Here is a 26,539-nt window from a genome sequence, read left to right as displayed (position 1 = left end):
TTATTAGCAAAGAATTATACAGTGTGTTCTATAAAAAATAAAACAACAACAAAACACCTTTTTATCTGTCAGGTATGTATAACCTGTTTGGTTTCTAATTTTAAATAATAGTTTTTCTCAGGCTAACTAGTGGTTTACCTATTTTACTCATTTTTCTCTCATATGACTTATTATATGCTTATGTACCTTAATCTTTCATAATATATTCCTTCAGCTTTCCTTAGGTTTTGTGTATATGTTTGTTCTTTTTACTTGAGTTGAATATTTAATATACTGATTTTCACTTTTTTTAGTAAGAGAGTGTGAGTTTTCCTGAGAAAGATTTGATTATATCTTAAGCAGAATTTGGTATGAGGTTTTTCTCATTATTATTGTTTCTAAATATTCTGTAATTGTAAAAATATAGAAGCTCAATGCAAAGATGATTAGAAGCATGGCTTTTAAAGCAGTTTTCAGATGTTTGAATTTTTTTTTTTATTGTTACCAACGTCTGCTGTTATATCAAAGTCAGGCAATATGGTCTGGATCATTTGCTTTCTATTTCTCTTTTTGTTTTTTGGTTCCTGGGGTAAGGTAGGTGAGACTATGTTAGGAAACTAAAGCTTTTGTTTTCCAATATAAAATTCAGTAAATGCTTGATTTTTATTAATGTTTTAAGCATGTTTGAACAGAATATATATATAGTCTTAATTTCAGCACATAGTATTTTTGAGAGGTTTGCTATGAATTGTCTGGCATAAAAATATCTAGCACATAAAATTCGTAAGTTAAATTATAATTTTAGAGTACACCCTTATCAATTAAAAAAGACACGCTGTTTATTGCTTTATTCCTTATGCTTTCCTTGTCTGAGATTAAAATTGCAACCCTTGATTTCTTTTTGGTTGTTTTTGCTTGGTATATTTTGCCCACCCCAAAGCCCTACATTCTATGACATCTTCATTATTGAGTTTCTTATTTTGATTAATATCTTGATAGCATCAGTCTGTCTTTTCAGGAGTGGTACATGGATGATATACTTTTTTAGTGCTGGCGTATTTGATGATATCTTTCTATTACCTTCATACTAGACCATAAATGCCAACTTTTCTGGGCATAGAATTCTTGGAATATCCCCTTTTACCCTCAACATTTATAGGCATTACTTTATTATTGCCTGTCATCTGACATTGCAAAGAAGTTTGAGGTGAGCCTGATTTGTTTTTATTTGGGGGGGTATGTTTTGTTCGTCTAAATTCTCGTATTCTTGAAAGTCGTTATCTTCCACAAATTATGCTTTGGTGTTGATCAGTTTCTACTAAAATTATCTAGTATTTTCAATCATCAAGTTCACAGTTTCTCTCAGTTTGGTATTAAGTTCTTCTTTCTTTAAAGTTTAATTTCTCTTCCACTATTTGATTTTCTTTTTACAATATACTAATTAAACTGTTGTTTGTACCTTTTCTCCAATCTACTCTGATCACTTTATTCTTATGCATACTTGATGATTTTTTTCTTATTTTGGTTTTTATCCCTTGCAGATTGTGTTCTGTAGGTTCTTTGTTCCTCATTATTGCTTTTCAGGTGATTTAAAATATTACAATTTTTTTTTTTTTATCTCTTAAATTTGTTTCCTTAGCTCTGCTAATACTTATTCTAGTTTCTTATTTTTCATAGACATTTGTTCTGTTACAGCTTTGGCTGTCACAAGTCCAAAATCAGTTTCAATGGGCCGAAATCAAGGTGTCATGTCAGCAGGAATGTACTCACTGTGGAGGTTTTAGGGAAGAATGCATTCCTTGCCTTTTCCAGCTTCTGGTGGCTGTCATCATTCCTTGGATTGTAGCTAAATCACTGTAATCTTTAAGGCCAGCATCTTCAAATCTCTCTCTGCTCTGTCTTCATATCATTTTTTCTGTGTGTGTGTCAGACCTTCTCTGCCTCTCTTATAAGGACACTTGCAATTGCATTTAGAGGCCCCAGTATACTCCAAAATAATCCCCCCTCCCCACCATTGAGTTTCTTAACTTAATCATATCTGCAAAAACTTCTTTTCAAATAAGGTAACATTTATAGGATTAGGATCTGATACCTTTGGGAGCCACTATGTGGCCTACTACAGGTATGTTTTTGTTTTGATACTTTAGGATGAGTTGGTCACATTAGTGAAAAATCAGATTAGAGTAAATCCCCATGGATTATGCGCTGTTAGAATCAACAGGTATTCTCTTTACCAAATGATGCCAACTCAGATGCCATGGCGAAAGAGTAGATGAAATGGTCTGGATGCATTCAGTAAAGAGTAGTGCGGACGCTGGAGAACCCATGCTGTTGAGGGAGATGAGATAACAATATATGTGAAGGTCAAATTCAGGCTACCAGCTTGAGGTCCTGGTTGGTAGCTGCCTTTTTTTTTTTTTTCTTCATTCCTTACGAGTTGATTTTTCTATAGTAAAATATTCTTGTTTATTTCTTATCATCTTTATCTTGGTGTTGAGAATAAGAATTTTTTAATGTGAATTCATGAGCATTATTTTAGACGAAAGTATTAATTTACTAATGCCATTTACCTAGGTATTCCTAGAACTTGACTCACTTCTTACACAATTCTCAGAACATGGTAATTGTTCTTAGAACAATTATTCGAAGTTGCTTATTTATCAATGAGGAAAGTTAGACATTAAGCTCAAGGACTTGACCAAAGTCACATATTGGATAGATATATAACTTTTAAGTTTTATTTTATAAAATATATTTTCATTTTTTGATGTTTCATATATGCTTTGCTGTAGTATGTGAAGAATCTAAAGACATAAAGGGAGTGTCTCCCTTTGTATAATTGGGCAATTTCCCAAGTTATTTGTACTTTATATATTTAGGATTTTGTTTTTCTAGATTGTTGGTTTTAAGCAGCAGATTACTTTTAACTTTTTCTGTAATATTATTAAAGAGTTACACTAATGATAAGTCATAGAGATGAACTTAGTTTTAAGACCTAGTGAGTAAGATGTTTGCTTGGCTGGAATTTTTTCTTGAATTTTTTTTTTTTTAATTTATTGGGGTGACAATTGTTAGTGAAATTGAATTTTTCATAAAGAAGGTGGCATGAGTATATACTTTGAGCCCTTCTGTATCTTAAAATGTTTTCTGCCTCCCTGTCCCCATCACATTTGAAGACTTCATTCAGTTGAAGGAAAATGTCTTTTATTTCTTTGATGATAGTTCTATAGTTCCTTTATTCAGCAAATGTTTATTGAAGATCTTGGGGAATTGACCTAGGATATTTAAAGGAGTCTCTCCTGAAGAACTGATACTTAAAATCTGAAGAATGACTACAAATTCACTGGAATAAGAGCCAAAGGAATAGTTTTTTAGGTAACAGAAGTAGCATTTGTTTATCTTATTTGGAGGAAGGGAGCATGACAAGTACTAGGTACTGTAAGAAGGCCCTTATGGTTGGAGCAGAGAAGGGGGTTACGTTATGAAGTGAGATAAGTGTGGAGAAGGTTGGTAAGGGCCTGACTACTCGGCCTTCACAGAAGCTATGTTAAGCAGTTCTTTATCCCCCAAAAGCCATAGAATACCTTTTAGTACAGATACGGTGAAATTTGTATTTTGAAAGATTTACTTAGGCTTGGGTTTGTAGAGTGAATTGGAGAAGGCCAGCATGCATGTGAAGACAAAATAGGAGGCTGGTGTAGAATGATGCAGTGAGAGGTGATGGTAGCTTAAAGACTAAGGTGTTAGAGAAAAAAACGAAGCAGATTTGAGGATATTTAGGAGGTATAATCCATGGGACTTACTGATGGACTGGTGGGAGATGAGGTAAAAGAGGTGTCAAAGGTTATGTCCTTGGTTTCTATTCACTTTGATGGATGATGGTGTATTCACTGGCAAAAGGTGTGTATATGTGAAAGAGTGCCTTAGGGAGGCAGCATGGAGTGAAAAGAGGGCCTACATCTATATAAGCCTTGAATGTCAACATTTAATGGCTTGGGAAATGAGATTGGGGCCTGCAAAGGAGACAAAGATGGAAAAGCTAGGGGTAGGAGGAAAGCTGGGAGTGTATGGCATCTTGCAAAGCCAATGGGAAAAATGTTTCAAGAGGGAGTGTTGTGTTGAGTGCTGCTGTGAGCAGTAAATCAAATGAAAGCTAAAAATCGTTCATTGGATTAAGCAATTTGGAGGAGCTCATTTTGGTGGAATGGCCAGACTTTTTTTTTTTTTTTTTTTTTTTTAAGAAGCTGAACTATAAAGGGAAGAGAGAGGCAGGTAGGTAGCTAGAGGGGAATGAGTCACATAAAGACTTAAAAGTATTTTTTAATGGGTGACATTTGAATGTCTTTAAACGTTGTACTCCAGTTGAAAGGGAGAGGTTGAATATAAAGGAGAAAAAGAAGATAACAGTATAAGGTTCCTGACAAGATTCCTTTGAAGCATGGACTCCAAAGCTCTAATAGAGATTTATCTTGAGAGGACAGAGAGTCCTCTATTATAACAGAAAGATATGAAAATAGTATGGGTACAAATGTGGGTGGGATTATATGTTTGGAATCATCAGGATGAGAAAAGACCTTCTGAATTCTAAAAGAATTCCTTGAGGTGATTTCATTTATTGGTTTGGTTTTTTAGGGGGTTTTTTTGTTTGTTTTTTTCTGTGTTCTCCAACTGACTATTCATTGTGTATTGAAATTTTTAGTTCAGTGATTGTTTTTCATTTCCATGAACTGACTTTCAAGAGGTTTTTTTTTAATTGACAGCCTAAAATTGTCTTATTCATTCATCTCATATCTTGATGGGTAGTTCCTAGTTAGGAGCTAATAAATACTGAGTGCCTCCCACACCCCCCTTTAACGTCTGAATTTTTAAAAATACATGCTCTTTTTTTTCTCATTGTATTTATTTAGCCTGAGTGTTTGAAATTGGCTTTGCCAGAAATTGCAATTGGTTCAAGGCTCTTTGCTATGATTATGAGATCAGTTTTGCTTAATAAGCACAATGGTTGAACTTTTATGAATGCCTTTCTGGCCCAACCTTGGAATTTTTCAGTTTAGAAGTTAGTTTGGTTTTAAAAGACAAAAATGTTCACCATATTTTCTGGTTATAGCATTGATGAGATAAACTCAGTCCTATGACTGTCATAATACTTTGTTTTGAAAAGTTCAGATCAACGGATAATGCTAGTATTGTGATAAAATCCAGCATGATCTCACAGTAGATTTAAGACTAGGTGAGAACTAGAATTTTCTCAGAAACTAACTTAGACTTTCATGGGCAAATTGAATCCCTTTGGAGTCTACTATTTATAGATATTGCCAATTTAATAATTTGACTAAATAAAATATTCTTTATGGAAGATGACTAAAAATAGTATTTATAAGTAAATAATTTCTGGTATTATATTTACATAACCATCTGCTGTATTTATGTAACTATAGTTGGCTGCTTCGCCAGGATTTTACAAATTACTCAATCCTCAGACATAAGATTTTTTTGAATCACCTATTTTCAGTATGTGAAAGTCCAACTACAAAATTATTAATTTGCCCTTGACTATATTTTTACATTTGCTATGAAGCTGAACCTAAAATTTTAACACATGCCTGACTTGTTACATTTTTACATTTCTAATACATATTGTTCAAAGATTTGGGTTTTGTTTTTAGAAAGTGTACCCTGTTGATCTTCAAAGAGTTATTTATTTGGTAGTTTCATATGTATATCTGAAAAGTAACTACTGGACTTTTCTATAAAAGAGATAGGCCCCTGTTACGTAATATCAGAATCTGGATGTGGCTGTGTATGTAGGAATATAGTAATAACTAGTTTTCCATTTGTGGAGTGCCTCATTTTTGCCAGACTCTATATGGCTACTTTGTAGCCATTACCTCATTTAAACCTTGCAGCAACATTCAGAGGTAAGTATTAATAAGCTCATTGTACAGATAAGAAATGCTCAATTAGTAGGTATCAGGAGTCTTAAATATAATACCTTCCTGCTCCCCTTTAACCTCGCTAAAGGAATCAAGGTACAGAGATGAGGCAGCTTACTGTTTGCCTTAAGCAGATGACTTACCCTCACCATGGGTCAATCATCTACCTACCTACACATCTAGGCATTCTATCTAATCTTTTCCACAGATACACCAATGCTGAGGTTCTAGCCCTACCCTGGAAATTCTGGTTTGTTAATCTTAATTTTTCAAAAGGTCCACAGATAATTTTTTTGTGAGCTATTGCCTTAGTAGTAAATGGTGCTTTAAAGTCAGGCAGGCTTGAATTAGAGTCCTGATTCATCTAAACTTATCACTTGGGTGACTTTGGCCAAGTTCTTTGGTCTCGCTAAGGTTCTTCATCTGTAAATTGGAGATGATAATATTACCCACTTTAGATGGTTGTTGAGGAGAATGAATGAGGTAATGCTTGTAAAACACTTAGAGTTATTTTTAGAATTATTCTTAAACATTGTCTGCTAAGGTTTCATCATTGTGTTAACCTTTGTCCAATCAAAACATTCACCCTTGCCATAATGTGTATCAACTTGGTGTCAGAAAGGTAATCTGATGCATGTGGTCATGGTCGTGAATATGAACATGGTCATTCTTTGCTGAGTATAATGGGCGTGCTGGTTCTCAGGTTGCCAAATAAGGAATGAATGATGGTTAGTTTTCATTATTTACCTTCCATTAGTGGAATTGTAATGGAGGGCAGAGGAGTAGGCAGGAGATCATTTTATCGCACCAATCAGCTAGACTTCTCTGCCTCTATATTACCCTAGAAGGAAAAAGAACAGGGAGAGGTTGCTGGTAAACTGTTTCTTTCCTTAGAGGTGGTCTTCTTCCCCTTTCTCTCCTAGCTTCTTCTCGGAGCTTAGCATCACCAACATCAGTGCCCTGGTCTCATAGCTGCATCCTGATTGATGTAGGTACTTTTCCCCAACCTGCCCCCTGGTATCTATCTCCCCTTCACCTCCATTACATGTCATTCTATCTTTTTCAGATTATTTTGTGTTCAGTTGTGACTCATTTGATGACTTGGACCCCAAGTCTCTACATTCCTAGGCTATTATAAATCCTGACCAACTGTTTCCCTGCTTTGTGTGGCCCCATTCCAATAATCAATCATTTTTGATTACTGGGAAGGGATTAGATTACCTAAACTTTCAGGGTTGTCCACAGGGCTGTCCCTAGACCCTTTTATCTCCTTTATTATTTGTACCTAATAGTCATAGAGTATACTGATAATGATCTACATTATTACTTCTAGATGAATAGAATACCAGTAGATTATAGATTAATTTTGTTGTATACAGAGGGTGCCAAAAAAATGTATACGCATTTCAAGAAAGGAAAAAACTGTATTAAAATTGTAATACTCAACATATACCGGTAACAAAAGACGAACAAAAGTCATGTGTATACATTTTTTTTGCACCCCCGGTATGATAAGCTTTGTTTTATATACATATACATAATTGTTTTGCAACTTGAAAATTGAACTGAACACTTACGGTAATTTAATAACTTACTGGCTTTATCAAAGACTGAAAAACCTATGGTAAAAGTAGAATTTGAGCTAGACTTTAAAGAATGGGTATACTTTTTTTATAAGTAGGGAAGAGAGGCAAGGGATTCCAGTTAAGAGGGCTGACATGAACAGAGGCTTAAAGGAAAGAGCGTGCAAATTTGGATCATTGTGAGTAGATCATTTCTTCCTTTTTCAGAGGGTTGATGGAGTAGGAATATAACTAGGTAGGTCAGAATCAAACTTGGGAAAGTTTGAATGTTCAACTAAGATGTCTGACTTAGTGGTCGGCTTTTGGTATGTCCTGTGAATTCATTGGGCTTTTCTTGATTTATATATACATACAATTCAGTTCTGAGATTCCCTAAGAAATTCACATACATCCTTCAATGCTTGGCCTGGTTTATATAAGTTGATGGCCACTGCCAAGTCTTCTATCTTCCTCAAGTGGTTGTGACTTGAAGAAAGTGTCAGGTCTGCAACCTTTATCCTGATGCTTTAGTTCTCTCTATTGTCCATTCTGAGCCTGATCAGTCTTGCCCCCGGTTCTTTTTTTTTTTCCCCAAAAGTTCTTGTTAATCTCTAGGATCCAAGTCAGCAATACAATGAGTGTCTACTTGTTACATGAGTTGTGAATTCTTACTGAAAGCATTCTTTGTAACTCTTTCACTCTTAAAAAGGTTATTGGATATGTATTTTGTTTATAAAATAGTTAATAACTTTCTTGTTTTTCTTCTGTTGCAGACCTACAGGATCAAGACATAATGGGAGCATTTTTAGACAAGCCAAAGATGGAAAAACATAATGCCCAGGGGCAGGGTAATGGGTTGCGATATGGGCTAAGCAGCATGCAAGGCTGGCGAGTTGAAATGGAGGATGCACATACAGCTGTGATTGGTTTGCCAAGTGGACTTGAAACATGGTCATTCTTTGCTGTGTATGATGGGCATGCCGGTTCTCAGGTTGCCAAATACTGCTGTGAGCATTTGTTAGATCACATCACCAATAACCAGGATTTTAAAGGGTCTGCAGGAGCACCTTCTGTGGAAAATGTAAAGAATGGAATCAGAACAGGTTTTCTGGAGATTGATGAACACATGAGAGTTATGTCAGAGAAGAAACATGGTGCAGATAGAAGTGGGTCAACAGCTGTGGGTGTCTTAATTTCTCCTCATCATACTTATTTCATTAACTGTGGAGACTCGAGAGGTTTACTTTGTAGGAACAGGAAAGTTCACTTCTTCACACAAGATCACAAACCAAGTAATCCGCTGGAGAAAGAACGAATTCAGAATGCAGGTGGTTCTGTAATGATTCAGCGTGTGAATGGCTCTCTGGCTGTATCGAGGGCCCTTGGGGACTTTGATTACAAATGTGTCCATGGAAAAGGTCCTACAGAACAGCTTGTCTCACCAGAGCCTGAAGTCCATGATATTGAAAGATCTGAAGAAGATGATCAGTTCATTATCCTTGCATGTGATGGTATTTGGGATGTTATGGGAAATGAAGAGCTCTGTGATTTTGTAAGATCCAGACTTGAAGTCACTGATGACCTTGAGAAAGTTTGCAATGAAGTAGTCGACACCTGTTTGTATAAGGTAGCTAGACTTTTTAAAAAAAAACATAAAATAATTAAATGCCATCTTAAGTACTACTCTAGTATTGAATCATCTTAGGACCTGTAATTCTCAGAAATAAGTTTTTGGCACAACTGCAGGATATTCTTCACTGGTTATGAAATTATAGGAACACTTGAGAAATAAATTACCCGATTACCAAATGTGCGAGAGTTATAATCTGAATGTTTAGTCTCTTAGCAGCCATGACTACTTGAGCTTTCTAATATCAAAGGTAGAAGGATTATATCAAAGCATATGTTTTAGAAAAGGGGATGGTGAGGCATTAGACCTCAGTCTAAAAGTAAAAAGCATTTTAGGATTTTAAAATTCTATTTTTACTATGTGGTATCTCAGTACATTTCGAACTTTGAGACTATGGTCTAAATCTGTACCACCAACAAAGAGAATTCAGTGATCATTTGGTGTGATGTAATAGAAGTAGTGTTGGACACAGAGTCAGAAGAACTTGATATAAGACTGTATGACTTCAGGTAAGCTGTTTAAACTATCTGGAAAATCAGATTCAGGTGTTAGTAAATTATGACTCAGATTCCACTTTTTCTCTTCTGCATTCTACTCTTTTTAAAAATTATTCAATACCTTATCATTTGCTACATTTTATAGTTTTCCCCCAAGATTCTTTTTAGTATTAAATCTTTTGTATTGTTTGCTTAAAGCAATGGTATAAGGTCAATTTTCCCATATAGTGAAATTAATGGTTAAAATGTAAAAGTTAACTCCAATTACTAATAGGAAGGGGATTTGTGGGGAGTCCAACATTGATTCAAGTATCTTTAATTACAGCATTTTGAACACCTAGGTGTCTTTAAAAATGAATATGCTTTCTAAGTTCAATTTTTTTGAATTATGAAAGTTAAAAACTGGTTTGTAAACTTTCTGTAGTTTTACTTCTAATTCCATATTTCTACTTATGAAGCAAATTAATTAGCCCCACAATTTATTATAATTTATTATAGGTCAAATTTTGTTGTAAGAAATACCACTAGCATTTTCCATTTTGTTGAGTTAAATGTATATCTATGTGTTTAGGTATCACTTCAAGTTAAGTAGGCCACCAGTAAATGTTCAGAAATACTTTTATTTTATAGAATTTTTTAAAACGTTTGTTGCAACGGAATTTAACCTGTAGTATTTCTCTCCTGTCTTTTAGAGTGTTGGTTATACTATAGATACCATATGTGTAAAGGGGGGGGGGTGCCCCCTGCACATATACATTTATTTTTCCTTCTAAAAATAATATGTATTTTCATTAGAACAAGTATAATTATAATTGGCATGGCTGTAAAGTTTCTCAAAACTTTCAAGAGCAAAAAGAAAACCAAAATATTTTCTCAAACTCTTTTCTTCCCAGGGAAGTCGAGACAACATGAGTGTGATATTGATCTGTTTTCCAAATGCACCCAAAGTATCACCAGAGGCAGTGAAGAAGGAAGCAGAGTTGGACAAGTACCTGGAAAGCAGAGTAGAAGGTGGATCATTTAACAAAAATAAGTAGCTTTATTAAAGAAAAACCTCAACACAATCAAACTTTAACATTTTAGCTTTTAGATCTTAACATGCCTTTGACATCTAGCATTTAGAGGACGAAAGTGGGAAAGGGCATTTCTGTAGTAGCTGTTTAGATGTTTGCGATTGTTTTATCAGTTACATTAGAAATAACAACCAGTGTGTCCCTGTACATTCTGTTCAGGATACTTTTATTTAAAAAGGCTCACGTGTTTGTATGCTTTAAAATTCTTGATGAATTCAGTAGCATGAGTAATCTTACGCCAGGGAAGTTTGATTTGTGGTTTACTTCATTATAAACAGATTATTTTTGATGGTGATAATTTGAATACCATCTATCTCTGTAAAGCTGTGTATATGAATTTAAGATTTTTAGGAGTTTCGTTTTTAATCACTTGAAGATCACATCCTGATTATTAACAACTTTCATGTGCCACAGTTTTTAAAAATTTATTTTAAACTGTTTTAAGGCTTTCTTGCCTAAGCCATAAACTGCCTCACCTGGACAACATAGACCTGAATAGAAGAATACTAGATCTCTACCTGGCAGAAATGTAAATGCTGAATAAAATCAAGAAATAAGTTGGGAATTCCAGGAGAATATTTATCAGAATTCTGCATATTACTTTGACACAATTAGAAAAATGTTTGTAACTCTCAAGTGTAATGCCTTTAAATAAATATTTGAAAAAATTTAAAAGATCTTTGATGCAGCTACTACTTGATATAAATACAGAGGATGCCAAAAAAATGTATATACTTTTTAAGACAGGAAAACTATTAAAATTGTAATACTCAATATATACCGATGACAAAAGATAAATACAAGTCACGTTTGACTTCTGCAAGGACAAGAGGTGCTCAAAGTGGTTACCCTCAGCGTCCAGACACTTCTGATGACGGTGAACTACTGCTTGAGCAACACTGACCAAAGTGTCCACTTGATCCCTGTGCATGTCGTTTCAATTTCTTCCTGAAGTACCGCCAGTGTAGCCAGTTTTTTACGTTACAGCACATCCTTTAAGGTCCCCCCTCAGGTAGAAGTTAGGAGAATGTTCTCCAATTTCAAATACCACTTCCAAATGGTCTTGGGCTTCTCAAACAACAACCGTGTTTTCACCATTTTCTTTGACTGTCCTGCCTGTCGCATGGTGACACTAGCATGCATTTGATTAACACCATCTTTTGAGCGAATGTCATACTACACGTTGCTACTGTAATTCAATTCAACTTCGAAAAGTAATACATAGATAACATCTCTTAAAATGTGTATACATATTTTTGGCACCCCGTATTAATTCTCACCAGAGAACTCCAATTTACTGCATATGTGCAATAAGCATGTAAATTATGCAGTTTCTTTAAGCATGAAAACTTGACATGGCTATAATAGCTTTAAAATGCATTTTGTTCTCCTAATGTCTTTACTTTGCACGTTAAAGACCTCTAATAGCATGTAAGCATTGACCTACACACTATTAAATCCTGCTGTGCCTACATTATTAAAATTAATATACATTTTATTTTTTTCTCCCATTTTACTGTTTGATATCAATTATAATTGATCTAATATTAAAATCATGATTGATTTTTGACTTACAGGAACCTAGAGCTGCTATTACATTTTTATTGCTCTCCCCCCACTTGGTAGTGATATATCTAGTACTATGTGAATGTACTGTTTAGTATTTCATTCATTGGACATACTATTCAATGAGTGTGTTTCCTCAGTATTACGAGGGGTCTTAGAATTTTTATATTTTAAATGAATCAACATAAGTTATTTATATATAATACAGTAAAATAAAATATTTAGAATGGTACCAAGTCGTATCACATTGGTTCAGACTGCTGGTTAGTGGAAAAGTATGAAACCATAGGAAGAATATATATTGGGATAAGTTGATACTTAATTTATTGGCCTTTTAGCTTAGGCTTACATGTTTTCTTACTAATTTAAAGAAAGAAGAATAAGTACTTCAGTTTTATTCACTATGAAATGGGATTAAATTTTAGAAATGAGTTTCTAATTTTCTTTTTAGTGTGCACTCTTAAATTTTTGATGCAGTTCTAAATTGCTTTAGATACATAATTTTATGTTGCACTATTAAGTTTTATATTGCTTATTATCAAGCAAGAATTGCCACCTGAACAGAGTTTACATTATAATACTCAATATTTTTGATGTTGTAGTGTTAGTACACTTGTACCGTTCAGTTGGAGATTATTATGTCATAAATACGATATTGTTTACTGAGATTTGATGAGACTGAAACTAGATAATAAATATTACATTAATTAAAACTGTTACTTTATTTAAAAACATAGAATGTAACTATTTGCATTGTAAAAGTTATGTCTTAAAAAAGTGAAAAATACTCCATTTAGCTTCTAAAACAGACACCGAATACTTTTTTCTGTCTTTCTTTACATGCCTTCACTAAATTGCTGCGACCTACTAAACCTCATTTTGTTTGTTTTGAATACTTTTGGCGTCTCTGTCTATACCACAGAAAAGGACAGGCTTTTCAGCTCTCCTCCTATTATCTGTGCCCGTCTAAATACTTGACTCTCTAGGGTTCTCAAAAGATTCAGCTCATAATTTATACCATACCGCCTAAGTTTGTGGTCCTTCTAAGCCAATTTAAGATTCATACATATTTTTTAAATCTTTGCTAATGACTGCCCCAACTTTAAAGTTGCTAATTTGGAGATAATTAATAGAATCCCTCAAACTTGGTGGAGAGGAGTGGGGAGGAGCAAAATTGTGTATATTATGAGTATGTGAAACATAGATCTTCTATAGATATATATATTATTTAATTAAAAAAGCATTCAGTCTTTTTACAATTCTAATTAAAGTGTATAGTCCAAGAGCAATTAAAGGAATATTTCTTAAAATGTATCTCTTTTTATTTTTTAAAAGCAGAAAAGGCAAGGCTAGTGTAGTTTGATGGTCAGATAGTTTAAATGCATTACCCCATGTAGAATAGAAAATAGTAACAGTCTTTAAAGCGTTACATTATTTTTTTTTAAGAATTTGTCTTCTTGTAATTTTCTTCACAATTAAAATATCCTAATTTATATTTTAATAAAGGAGATGTAAGATACATAAAATATAGACTACCCAAGGTAATGTTTTTTAGATCTGAAACCATCATTGATTGAATTTATCATCAGTGTTCATTTCTGTTGTCTAGTTATCTATCCAATAATTGTATTGGCATAATAGAGACTGTATGTTAAGTGTAATACAGCTTTAGATTGTGAAATTGTGTAGTTTAGGTAAACATCAAATCCCTTTATTTTTGTACAGCAGATTTCCAGCATTAGAACCATGTAGAATAAATATACTAGATGTTAAAGATTACACAATAAAGGCACTTGGCAAACCAAATCTGAGATCCTTGCTTTTTGTTCAGATTTAAGACTGGTTTGTTTTTGTGGTTTTTTTTTTTGTTGTTTTTTTTTTAAAGGCAAAATATAATAGATGGTAAAATTTGGCCGTAATTCTAAAAGGATAGTTTGAGCCATTTAAAAAACTATGGGTAGCATTGTCTGTTTTTAATATGTGGCTTTAATGATGAATTAATATTTTGAGATTTGATCAGAGGACGAAAGATCTTTATATGCATTGTTAGTTTCAAAGGTATTTACAAATTGAGAATTAGAATGATAATTTTCTTACCCCATCAGTGACAAAGAAAATAGTATAGGCATTGAAAAACAAAAAAATTGAACAAAATTTAACATATAGCTTACACAAATACCTTTAGCATGATCTTGCATTTAGAATAAATACACTAAAATTCCAAGTAAAGAATTCTTGCGCTTAAAGTGAATAGTTTGAGAGTTCTTTAAGTTGCTTGTACATAATTATTGGTGTTCTGTGGTATGCATCTGCATGACAACACTGCAGATCATATCAGTATTCCCATTTAATAACTGCGTGTTTTGAAATTGATTTCAAATGCAGTTGTATGGTTTATCAGTTTTTTTCTTTTTAAAAAATTTGTCATGAAATTTAGACTTTATTCTATAGGCTTTATAGGCTTCAAATAATCAACTAAGAAAATGTTATATATCTATTTATTGCTTAAAGATAGTTTAGACAAAAATTAAACTGAGAATGGTGTTGAAGTACATAACCTAATCTGCACATGCTACTTAAATATCATTTTGCAAATAGAAACATTTATGTAAAATGATTTGCATTAGTATATAATCAGTAAATTCCCCTATACTTAAAGTTTATCTTTTTTTTTCCAAATCTTGAAATTGTTTTAAAATCTGTGCAGTGTATTTTCAGGGCAAAGTTTAGGAAACATATTTCCAGTCTAAAGAAAGGAGTTAATCTCAGAAGTAACTAGTTCGCATCTTAAGAAGAATGTTCTCATTTGTACACACATATATCTGATTATGTAATACATTGATTTTAACATGAAATTTTGTTTTCATATTTTTGTCTTGTTTATTTTCATGCTTTGCAGTAATATGAAAAATATCTTCTGTGTCATTTTGTGTATTCCTTTGCCATAAATTTTCAAAGGTCAACTTGATTTTTTTTTCTTGTACCAGTTTAGAAAATCTCAGATATGGTAAATGCCATCATTAAAAACTTAAGTTATCTTTGTTTCAGTTTTTTGTTTTTTTTTAATTAAACTTGGATAACACTTACAAAAAAAGTACTTCTGATTCCCAGAAATCCTAAAGAAGCAGGGGGAAGGCGTCCCTGACTTAGTCCATGTGATGCGCACATTAGCGAGTGAGAACATCCCCAGCCTCCCACCAGGGGGTGAACTGGCAAGCAAGTAAGTTACAGTCCGCATGCTCTTACGATGTATCTCAGTGCGTGAAAATGTTAGGTGTTTATTGATCAGATGTCCATTTACCTAATTTTTAAAGTGATGCTATTATCTATTTGTGTCTTCAAAACACTTAATTTGTGGTTTAGTGTTTTTCAATATTAATGATATTAATATATGGTGCTTGTTTAGAGTAGGTATCACAATGTCATTGGTTGTGACTATACTGAAGGCTGTCTTTTTCTTTCTTTTAGTTTCAGGTGTACAAAACAATGTAATAGTTAGACATTTACACCCCTCACAAAGTGATAACCCCCCCCAAACTACTATCCCTCTGACATCACACACAGCCATTACATTTCCACTGTCTCTATTCCTTAAGCTGTACTCCACATCCTGTAACTATATATACACTAAATTATAGTTGACATTCATTATTATTCGGCTTCAGCTGACTGAAGGCTGTCTTTAGTAGAGGTTTGGGTTACATTCATTTCTTCATATAGCATAAGTGAGATAATGTAATGAAAGAATTTTTTAAAGTAAATTATATAACACTACAAAATTCTAAGTATCATTATTTTAATTTGGTCTTGTCAGTCCCTGGATAACTTAACACCCCAGAGATGAGCGTCTTTCTCTTCTGCATCTGGGCCATTTTTCTACATCTGACTTCCCAGTAGTTTTAGTTGCTGGTTGGTTGGATTATTGTGTGAGGATGCAGTTCTTGCCTTTTTCTCTTTGAACTTTATTTCATAGAACTGGACTAATGAAGCTTAAGTTATCTTTAAACTAAAGTGGAGACTTTAAGCTATTTTATAATTTAAGGCTTAACACATTTTTACCTCGGATATCCATATAACTGACCTACAAAGATATAAATATTGACTACTTTCCTTGATTCTGTACTGCATTCTAGAAGTGTAGCCATATTCTTTATAATCCTTTCACTAAACAGCAATTGGAAAAATATGTGTTCGAAGCTTTTATTTTTTTGGAAACCTTTTTTTCCAATATGACCTTTTATGAAATGGTTGTCCGTAAAATTGCTTCAAATCAATTTTGGAAGTAGGGAGGCTATAACTTAAAAATAACACTACAGAGATTTTTAACAAAATAGTATTCAGAAACTAATTCCTAGACTTGTCAGGGAAATGTCATACTTCACATTTTCAGTTTTAATAGAGTTTTTGTAAAGGGGCATTACAAAGAGCACAAATTATAAATTATTTTACTACAACAGAAATTGAAGTTACTCCTACTTCAAAAGTAGTATTCAACTCTTAACCAGAATATATTAGTATGATTACCTTAAGAACTGCATCATCATTGCTGACTCATAATCACTTAAGCCAGTTCAAATAGAAGTAGACCATATAGACTGATTTAAAAAAATAAATAAATAAATGAGTTTTAGTCGTCTATTAATTGGGTAGGTGGAATGTTACACTTTAGAGTAAATTTACCTCTACTTTAACATTGAGCCTCAAGTATCTTAAAGTGAGTCTCACTTATTGACACTAAGAAATAGAACTAAATAGACAGTAGAAATTGAACTAGCAGAAATTGACGGTAGAAATAGAACTAAAATAATTTCCAAGTGTAAGATTGTTTTTGACATTTTAATGAACACCTGGCTGTGAGTTACTAAATAGTTTTATGCTCTAAAGAAAAATTAACTTTCTGCATTTTTTAAAATTTAGGCGGAATGTAATTGAAGCCGTTTACAATAGACTGAATCCTTACAAAAACGATGACACTGTAAGTAGCATTTTAGCTCCTCTGCTTTCCCTTCCCCTCCACTCTAAATGCATATCCTTCCTACCTGTTTTTGCAGAGCTGTTCACTGCACCCATTCTCTTACACACACCCCTGATTGATTGCTCTGAACTCTGCCTGCACCACAGTTCTAGTGATTGAGGACATAATCATGGTGAGTGGCCAACCTCTCTCCAAATAGAAGAAAGAAAGTCTCTTTGAATTATTCTGGGTTTTTAAAGCCTCTACAAACAACTTCAGAAGTTTTGCCTCTGCTAAATGTTTTTTGAAGTCAAGAATAATATCTCTTCAATTATTATCAGTTTTGTAAGCAGCTGCAAAAGAACTTCAGAATGCCCATCTCCACTAAATAGTTTTTATGGTTGGAAATAGCTTTGCCAAGAACCCTGAAGTATGTACTTCATTTAAATATTAAAGTAGAGAATTCTGTTTATATAAATAGACATTAGAATGCCATATTCTTCAATTACGTTTCCTGTTATAGTTCTGATGTAGTATGGTGTTTACAGAAAAGTGGTGACTTCAGATCATTTGGACACAGCTCTGAAATATTTTGTGTATGCCATTATGAAGCCTCCTCAAATCTCGTATTACTTGAGGTCTTAATTTCTTCATATGCAATAAAAGTAGTGTTCTAAAAATAAATTGGGTTTGTTGAAGAAAAAATTTAAAAATTTTAGTAGTTTTATTGGGTTAGAAATACATTAGGCCAGCCTCGTAATAAAATCATGTTTCAAATAGTATTTTATTCCAAAACAAAACAAAAGTTAATTCTTTGAACAGGTTAAATATTGATACTTCGTGTACACACATACACAAACTTACATACTTTAAAACACATTTATATCCTAAAAGTCGACTTGACAAGACCTTTCTGCATTATCCATAAAGTTACGTATTTTTGACACCTCTAAGCTTTAATTTAGTTCCTGTTTTGCTTTGTTTTCTTTTATAAAGGACTCTACATCAGCTGATGATATGTGGTAAAACTGCTCATTCTGCCATGGAGTTTACCTTCACCTCCAAAGGAGAGTACAGCTCAACTTCACTGAACCTTTTAAACATCCATCCTCAACTTTAAAGAAGGTCATATGACATGGGTGAGAATGATTACACCAGAGAACTTCAGCAGTACAACAGCTAGCCCAGAACTGATTTTTTTTTTTTTTTTGTAAATTTGAGACTTATGTAAACGTGATTTCAAACCATAATTCATGTTGTAAATCAGACTCCAGCAATTTTTGTTGTATGATTTTGTTTTTTGTAAAGTGTAATTGTCCTTGTACAAAATGCTCATATTTAATTATGAACTGCTTCAAATCACTATCAAAGTTGTAAGAAATGTTTAGCTTGTTGTGTGATGCAACAGATACATAGCCCTTTCAAGTCATGTTGTGTTTGGACTTGGGGTTGGGACAGGGAGAGCAGCAGCCATGTCAGCAAGGCGTTCAAATATGCACGTGATTATGGAGAATAATTCCAAAATCTTACAAAGCCGACCATCCAGGGAGTTAATTGAAATCTATCTTAATGTTCTTGGCAGTGGGATTGGCATTGTTGATAAAGCTGGTCCTTTCGTTTAACTGTCTTTTAGTTTGTTCTCTATTTGTTGCCATGAGTATTGCAGGTAATACAGTATATTCATAAGAATATCAATCTTGGGGCTAAAATGCCTTGATTCTTTGCACCTCTTTTACAAGTCCTTACATTTAATTATTAATTGATAAGCAGCAGCTTCCTATGTATGGTAGGAGACTGCCACATTTTTGCTATCATGATTGGCTGGGCCTGCTGCTGTTCCTAGTAAGATATTCTGAATTCCATTTTATCAATAAAGCTTGATTTAACAAACAAGAAATTTAATCATGTATGTGTAATTCCTCTTTTACCCTACCTTTTTAAAACACCATGCCATTGTAAATGAGAAGTTTCTCATGGGGAAAGATGTTAGTCTCTTTTAATTGGAAAATCCTGTTACTCAAGGCATAGATGGAACTGTTTCCCTTCCATTAGAAAGACTAAAAGATTTACGTCTCTGTTGTTCCTTAATCTGTTTTTAAAATGGGTTTCTTTCTGGCTGCTTAATTTTCATTAAGATATGTATCAGCTTGAATTTGCCTACTATTTAATTAAAATAATTGTCAAAGCTTGACAATCTAACACTCTATGGTAGGTGTGTGTGTGTTTGTGAGTGTGTTTGCCTGTGATTTTTAATTGACCCATGTCTTCAGAATCCAAGTAGTTAAGATGTATTGTGATTTGAAATATAGCATGTTGATAATATTTAGCTGTTGGCCTTTAAAAGTAACTTTCAAAGCTTATTGAATTGTAGATATAAAAATAACCTAATTTAATTTAGGCTTAAATTCCTCTGATTAAGCATGTGAAAGTAAGTTTTAAAATCTGTCACATTGAAAAGACTACTGTTCTGTGCCCTTCTGTATTTTTGTCTTTTTAGGTCGAATATTGTATTTACCACCATGTAATTTAATCATTCAGTAGGCAGATTCCCCACTAGAAAACTATTAGAATATAACATTGAATACAAAATCAAAACTTTGTGTATAAAAGATAATCAATTTTGTTATATTTGTTTTTTCCATAACTTGGAAATATACATATTTGTATATATAGACTTAAAACTAATGTAAAGTTAGGGGAGTAGTGGGAAAAGTAATGTGAAATGTCTCAGAGTTAAGTAGTTATATACCAGCAAAATATTTTCATTATCCCTCTTATTTGTGAGGTGATTAAATGTAACTTAATTGTATTTAATTTATATCTTAATCTAGCATGAATGAAGAAAAAAAGTACTATTTATATTTAGAAATTCATAACAGTTGGAATTACAGAATCAATTCCGTACTTAACTTACAAATAAATGCTTAATGTCTAAATCTGTGGTAGAGTGCGAAGTATGATAATGTTTTAAGTTATGGCTTTGCAAGCATCTAAATGTACATTTAATGAATACCAGTGCTTCTGGTATAGATTTACCAAGCATGCTAGTACTGAAAACCAAATCCCTGTTACAAGAAGCCAGATCCTTAATTTTTTAAGTAGACTCAAGTTTTTAGTTGTAGAAATTTCAAAATCTTTAATTAGATTTTGAAATGCAAAATCTTGAATCACAAGTAAAATATGTGATGGAAAGCTGTATTTCAAATCATGACAGCATATTCAGAGCCATTTTTAATTTGAGTCTTTAAATAAAACAGAGGAGGTTAAAATATTCCTCTGTTAAAGTTATTAGTACTGAAATTAGGCTTGGAAGTGAGAGAAACCTATATTAAGTGTGATCTAAGAAGACTAAATCTTTTCCACATGAGTCAGCATTGCCATACTAATATATTGTTTTTGATTATAAAAATACAGGAAGGAAGTATACATTTTAACAGTGGACTGGGTGTGTTCTTGATTTTGGGGGGTAATGGTGGTGGTGGTAGGGGACCAACCACATTTTTACAAGGCACTTTTGCACTTCTATTGTGCACTTCATTTTTGTACCACTTAAATTCTTGACCTCCCACCCCCCTTTTGTGTGCTAATTAGCATCTCAGGGCAATGCCTCAAATTTTTTTGATGTGTTCTATGTTATTTTCTTTGGAGGGAAAAAGTTCATGTGTAATGATAATATACTATTCAAAGTGTACTTTCATTGAAATGTTTTAATAGGATGAACCCAATTTGCTGCTTTTAATAGGAACTTCATTTTGTATAGCAGACTCTTGTTACCCTAATGTTAAGGAATTTCACTATCTTTTATTGTTTTAGCAAGGTAAACTCTCTTGATTGCTACTTTCTTAGGGAATATACTTTTACAGATAACAAAAGCAGTTCTCAGTATTAGCATTAACTTTTAAGAATCCAAGAGGTATTTTTCTTACACAGCTTTAGAACTATTTCAAACATATTTTTAATTATAATGCATTAACTTGCTTCTAGAATACTATGCAATTAGTGTACTGCTTTAGCCACTTAATTTTTTTTTACTAACTTCATAACGTTAAAAAATTTAGATCAAAGAAAAATCAATCATGTAATTCAAACAATCTGAATTATAGCAGTACTTTTAGTGATCATCCGTTTGACCATATAGTAATCCAGCTTATAACTCAGCTAGCTTTTCCACAAAATGTATTCAGTAGTTATCTTCAAAGCACTCTTCTAGGCTAAACACCTTGGACTTTAAAGAAATGAATAGGTCCTTGCCCTCAAGGAGTTTACATTTGAGTAGAATTTATAATCTAATGTATGTTAATATAACTATCACTCATCCAACCTGAACAAGGTTTGAAAACTCTTTTCTTCTGTTTATTTTCTTATCTGCAAAATTTAAAAAGCTCATTCAAAAGAAAATTTTGCTCAGCATAGGAATAAAGTTGGACTAATCAGGCTCAAGTTTATTCAATATGTTTGATTGCCTTTAACGAACGGCCTTTGCTCTTCCTGCTGAGAGCAGCAAGTCAGAGAAATAGGTAATGAATTTCTTAGAATTTTCCAACCCTGAAATATTGATGGAATTTGAGTTTAAGGCATTTTAAAATATATATAGATATAGATATACACACATATATGTAGCTGAATTTATCCTATCTAAGTAAAACTGTGTTCTTTCTTGAAAACACACTGCCAGTGTTAATATCCAATTTTAGCCAAATAATTACTATATGTTTTAATTTTTTAAAATAGTTTCACTGTCTTTACTGGACAAATTCATATAGGAATTCAGTTTGTGATTTCTGAAAGAAGGGATTAAATTGGTTAAGGGTTTTTTGTTTTAATTTTGAATTTCATAATGTGTATACTTTTAATTCATAAAGTTTGAATGAGAGGTTTAAAAGCCTTTTAATGTTTTGATTGCTATTTGTACAGTATCATGTTAGGATTTGGTTTTAGAAAATATTATGTAAATATTTCAGTATATAAATGTTTCTCATTTGAGGTTTTTCTTTGAAGGAAACTTAAAGAGTTTTATTTACTTTTGCTTGTAGATCCTGCTGGTGAGATGACCATTTTTTAATTGAGTCATCTAGTCTTCTAATTAGTTGTTTTCCCTCTAGGATTTAGGAAGACTTCTTTAAGACTTCTTTATAGTTAAAATTTAGAAGCCTAATTTTACTTTATTTTTTCATTAATGTGCCATGAGTTTTGGATTGTATTTGTTTTAAATTATACATTACTTCAGAATATGCTTGAAATATTTAAGAATACATTTTCTAAATGTTATAATACTGTGTTGTTTTGTTGGTCAGAATAAGTGTCAGTTAAGTGTTAGTTATTACTGATAGTCAGGATGCTATATACAGAAATGATGGGAGGCAGTAGGTTCCAGTTCATTGTCAAATGAACATTTCCAGTTTGGGTCACCTCAACACAGATTCTTTCCCTTTTACCTGCTTTATACATACATTAAACTCATGGTTTCTGCTCTCATCTTTTCCTAATTATATTACCAGCAAGTAGAAGTGTGCCAATTAGAAAAATTAAGATGTATTGAAATTGTAGTTCACACCTTATACTTTTATATACTTAGATGGGGGAAAGTTTGTTTAAATTGATATAATAACAAAGTGACTTTTTTTTTGCCCTTATTCTGCACGAAATGTTGCTTCATTTCTTCTACTACCCTCTTGGTGGTTTCTTTCTCTCTCTTTTTTCAAACTGCAACAGGCCAATTCCATTTTCTTGAGCATTACCTCACCAAGGCCAATTAATACTATGTAAAACTGGGCCAAAAATAAGAAACCTTGGGAGACAGAAGGGTGGGGCCATGGCAGTGAGCACGACAGAGGAGGATTACTCTTATAAATTTTTAAAGCCACGGGAAGGTCTTCCTGGGACCCAGCTGTACATTAAGAACTGTTGCATCACATAAACCAGCAAGAACCAACCTTTGCTTGTTCAGATACTTTGATTTTTCCAGCAAGGGAAATAATGATAAAAATTACTGCTGCTTCAACATAGAAACAACGGAAAAAATGAATGCAATGTTTCTTTACCACAAAACCCAACCCTTCAATTCTTTTCATTGCTCTAAAACCCAATTTTCTACTAATAGCTTTCTCACTGAATTAAATGTTTAGAAAAATTGTTAAGTTTTTCCTTTCTTTTTATAGTACTCCTGATCCAGTAAAGGACATTTAGTCACATTTGCATTTGTATGGTACTATCTGAAGTAAATTAGATTTGTGTAGGAGATTGGGTAGCTGCAAAACAAAATTAATAATAATTAGGTATAGACATAAATTCATCATAGCAATGGTTCTTAACCTTTTAGGGTCACAGGCCCTTTGAGGTTGATGAATCCTAGGAACTTCCTTACCCAGGAAAATGCATACACTGTACATAACTCCCCAAAGTTTACAATATTGCAGTAGTTCAGGGGCCCCTGCTTAAATCCCATACTATAGCATAATAGAGCATCAGCTTTTTTCCTGCAAAGCCATAAGAAATATTTCAAGGACATCAAAATAATTTGACTCTATTTTAAAGAATTGTTTCACTTTTTAAAAGATAGAGGAGGTGGATGTGGGCCTATGCTGGAATCTGATACTAAAATGTTCTTTTTAAAGGTGGTATTTTGGGGAAAAGGAGAGTGATTAAAGGTGAAAAAAATAGTATTAAGACTAGTTTTGGAGAATAACATAATTCTCTGATTTTGCTACTTTTGAAACTCAAAAGAGGTAAAACAAATTGAATGTTTCTGGAATGTTTCTGACCTGCATTAGTGCAAATATATTCACAAACAACACACTTAACTGTTAGATCTCACTCAGCTTTTAAGATTTTGAGCTTCCTGGTATTCAGAGTTCATTAAATTTTTAATTCATTTCAGATTCCAAGGAATTAGATATTTACTGATACAAAATGTTAAAATAGGATGTAATATACAGCCACCAACGTATAGGATTAATGAGATTTCTACTAAAATACAACTACTATGAAAAAACTCATTAGCTTGTTGCATTTGTTGCCAAAATTGGACATTCAGTTGGTTCCCATTTGTGGGAATTTTGAAACATAGAAACTATTGTCTTACCTGGGTAGCCCTTAACTAAGTCAATAGCATACCTGCAGGAAAATATCTTGTTTGTAGTAATGTGCCCCAGTTCTGGTTGGTTTCAATGTTCAAATGATTTTGTTTCACTTAATTTGTATAAACGTTATAAATGGAGAGACCATCTACATGTTAAAAGCATTTTGCATTATCTATAGATTGATTTTTTTAAATCTATAAATGTAAAACTAATATAACTGCAGAAATATTTTTCCTAAACAGTGTATAACAAAATTCACAGTAACTCACCCACTGTTAGCAGTTTATGTGATCCAAACTTTTAAAGAAATTCCACAAATGTATATTTTGTATTATGTGCCATTTCCTGGTCCAAAGAAAATATGTGAATTCAGTTCTAACTTTAAGAATGTACTTTTTTGTTTTCAAGTCTGTTGGAGAAATTGCATTCAGCCTGTGGATGGTTGCTGATTATATGTGAGATGAAAAGTAGAAATAATTTCTAGTTTGCAAAACTGGTGCCACTAAATAAACAGGCAATTGCATAATGTGTGTGTATTTATGATTGATATTGCAAGCAGCATTTCTGTTCTGGCTAGAGGCCTGGAAAATTTGAAATTAGTTATTAGGAGTCCTCAAGAGAATCTTTTTCAACTGAACTTGATTAATTTGCTTAAAAAGATAGACCTGATAGTCACAATTTCAATTAGACCTGTCCATTTCTAACTTTAGGAATATTACTTTTGAAAGCCAGTAAATTTGGGTTGATGGTGATTTTCATGAAAACATCCCCCAAATAAAGAAGCCAGAAGTAGTTCCTCTTTGGCAAGAACATTCCCATTGTCTTACAGATGATACAGACGTCTTACACCATTGAGGAGTTGAGATTGGGAGTTGGGAGTAGTCTGGAAAAGGACTTTCCCACCTGGTGTCCCTGGCGTACTGCCAGCTTTATAGTAGACAGTGTGTGTGTGTGTATGTGTGTGTGTGTGTGCTAAGGATGCTTCCTTTCTCTCCTGATTCTGATAAGTGGTTGTACTTCTGTGTCCATTCTCGTCTGAAAGTGTAACTTATTTTGTAGACTTGCACAATTATTGGGATTTTAGAGTACATTGAATTGGTGACATAAGTGAACTTATGTGACTGCAAGAGCTTATTTTGTTCTATAAAATAAATGTGTAATGAGCACATACTGATGAGGCATCCTAATCGAAGGTAGCAAGTCTTAGAACTAAGTAAGGTTGAGGCAAATAAGGATTTACTTGGCTTATATGTAGCTAGTATTATTCACTTGTCAAGGCGTATCCTTTTGTTTTTTGTACTTTTCCATTTGAAAATTGAAGCTAGGTTTTTGTGGTTTTTTTTAGTAAAAAAGTGTTTATTTCAGTTATTTTCCCTCTTAATTACTTACTGAAAACCTAACATTGAAGTATTTGTCTTTCTCTTTGTTCTTGTCACCACTTAATTGCACAGACTGAAATTCCCATCAAATCACAGACGTTTCAATTCCAGTTAAAAAGTCTATTAAATGATGTACCCCAGAAAAACTTGGCTTGCATGCCCTCTGTGAGACTTTTGTTTACTTGCCACAAAACCAACCACTTACCAGAGACTGGTAAAAGGTTTGTGTTCTGCTGCTGCCTCTCGTCTACATGAGATTTAGATTTGTTCTAATACCTCATATAAGGTGATTCAGAGAGTAAAAAGCTTTTTATTAGATTGTGTGTTTCATGTTAATAGCTGTACTGTTATCTAAATACGGTGTAGTGGATTTGCTAAACGTACTACATGTGTGTCCTTTGTTCTCTGCTATAGTTTAGGTCCAGGCTTGGGTCTGCCAAATCCATGGCTTTCCTTATAATGACACAAAAGCTTTTCCAGGTGGTAATTCGAACCAATGAAATTTCCAGTATTTGACCATTTTTGATCTACCAAAATGGCAGTTTTATCTGGTTCAATTTACTAGTTTCTGAAATTCTTGAATGATCAGATTCCAAGTCAGTATTTCTCTCATTACTTATATTTCAATTTAATCATGTCTCCTTAGAATTGATCCTCAGAACTGGATAACAGGTTTTTTAAAAGCATATACTCGTATATATATTTGAATAAATTTGCAAATATGACATTTGATGATATAGACAATACCAAATTTATAATTCCTATCTTGAAATTAAATGAAACCTCTTAAGATAACTTTTTATTTTAAATTACTAACTTATTCTATGTCACTTCCAATTTTTCATAGACTATGATCCTACAGATGCTCAAGTATTAGATCAACTTGC

General features: G+C 33.1%; 1 protein-coding gene across 6 annotated transcripts in view; it reads left to right on the top strand.

The window, feature by feature from the left end:
- PPM1A (protein phosphatase, Mg2+/Mn2+ dependent 1A) overlaps positions 1-24,799 on the top strand; it is a 41,979-nt gene extending 17,180 nt beyond the window's left edge. For 3 of the 6 annotated variants that reach the window (XM_033107191.1, XM_033107186.1, XM_033107187.1), the window contains 5 exons: positions 8,248-9,101; positions 10,495-10,612; positions 15,352-15,460; positions 17,158-17,215; positions 17,292-17,387. In XM_033107191.1, the coding sequence (XP_032963082.1) occupies positions 8,268-9,101; positions 10,495-10,612; positions 15,352-15,460; positions 17,158-17,215; positions 17,292-17,330 (1,158 nt within the window). In that variant the 5' untranslated portion in view covers positions 8,248-8,267 and the 3' untranslated portion in view covers positions 17,331-17,387. Of the gene's footprint in view, positions 1-6,835; positions 6,901-8,247; positions 9,102-10,494; positions 10,613-15,351; positions 15,461-17,157; positions 17,216-17,291; positions 17,388-18,190 lie in introns of those variants that run through there. The other 3 variants (XM_033107189.1, XM_033107190.1, XM_033107192.1) reach the window with 2 other exon arrangements.
- Positions 24,800-26,539: the final 1,740 nt, after the last annotated feature.

This window comes from Rhinolophus ferrumequinum, chromosome 6, assembly GCF_004115265.2.
Source record: "Rhinolophus ferrumequinum isolate MPI-CBG mRhiFer1 chromosome 6, mRhiFer1_v1.p, whole genome shotgun sequence".
NCBI classification, from domain to species: Eukaryota; Metazoa; Chordata; class Mammalia; order Chiroptera; family Rhinolophidae; genus Rhinolophus; species Rhinolophus ferrumequinum.
The sequence above is the reverse complement of the archived record's forward strand: the minus strand, read 5'-3'. Positions and strand labels throughout refer to the sequence as shown.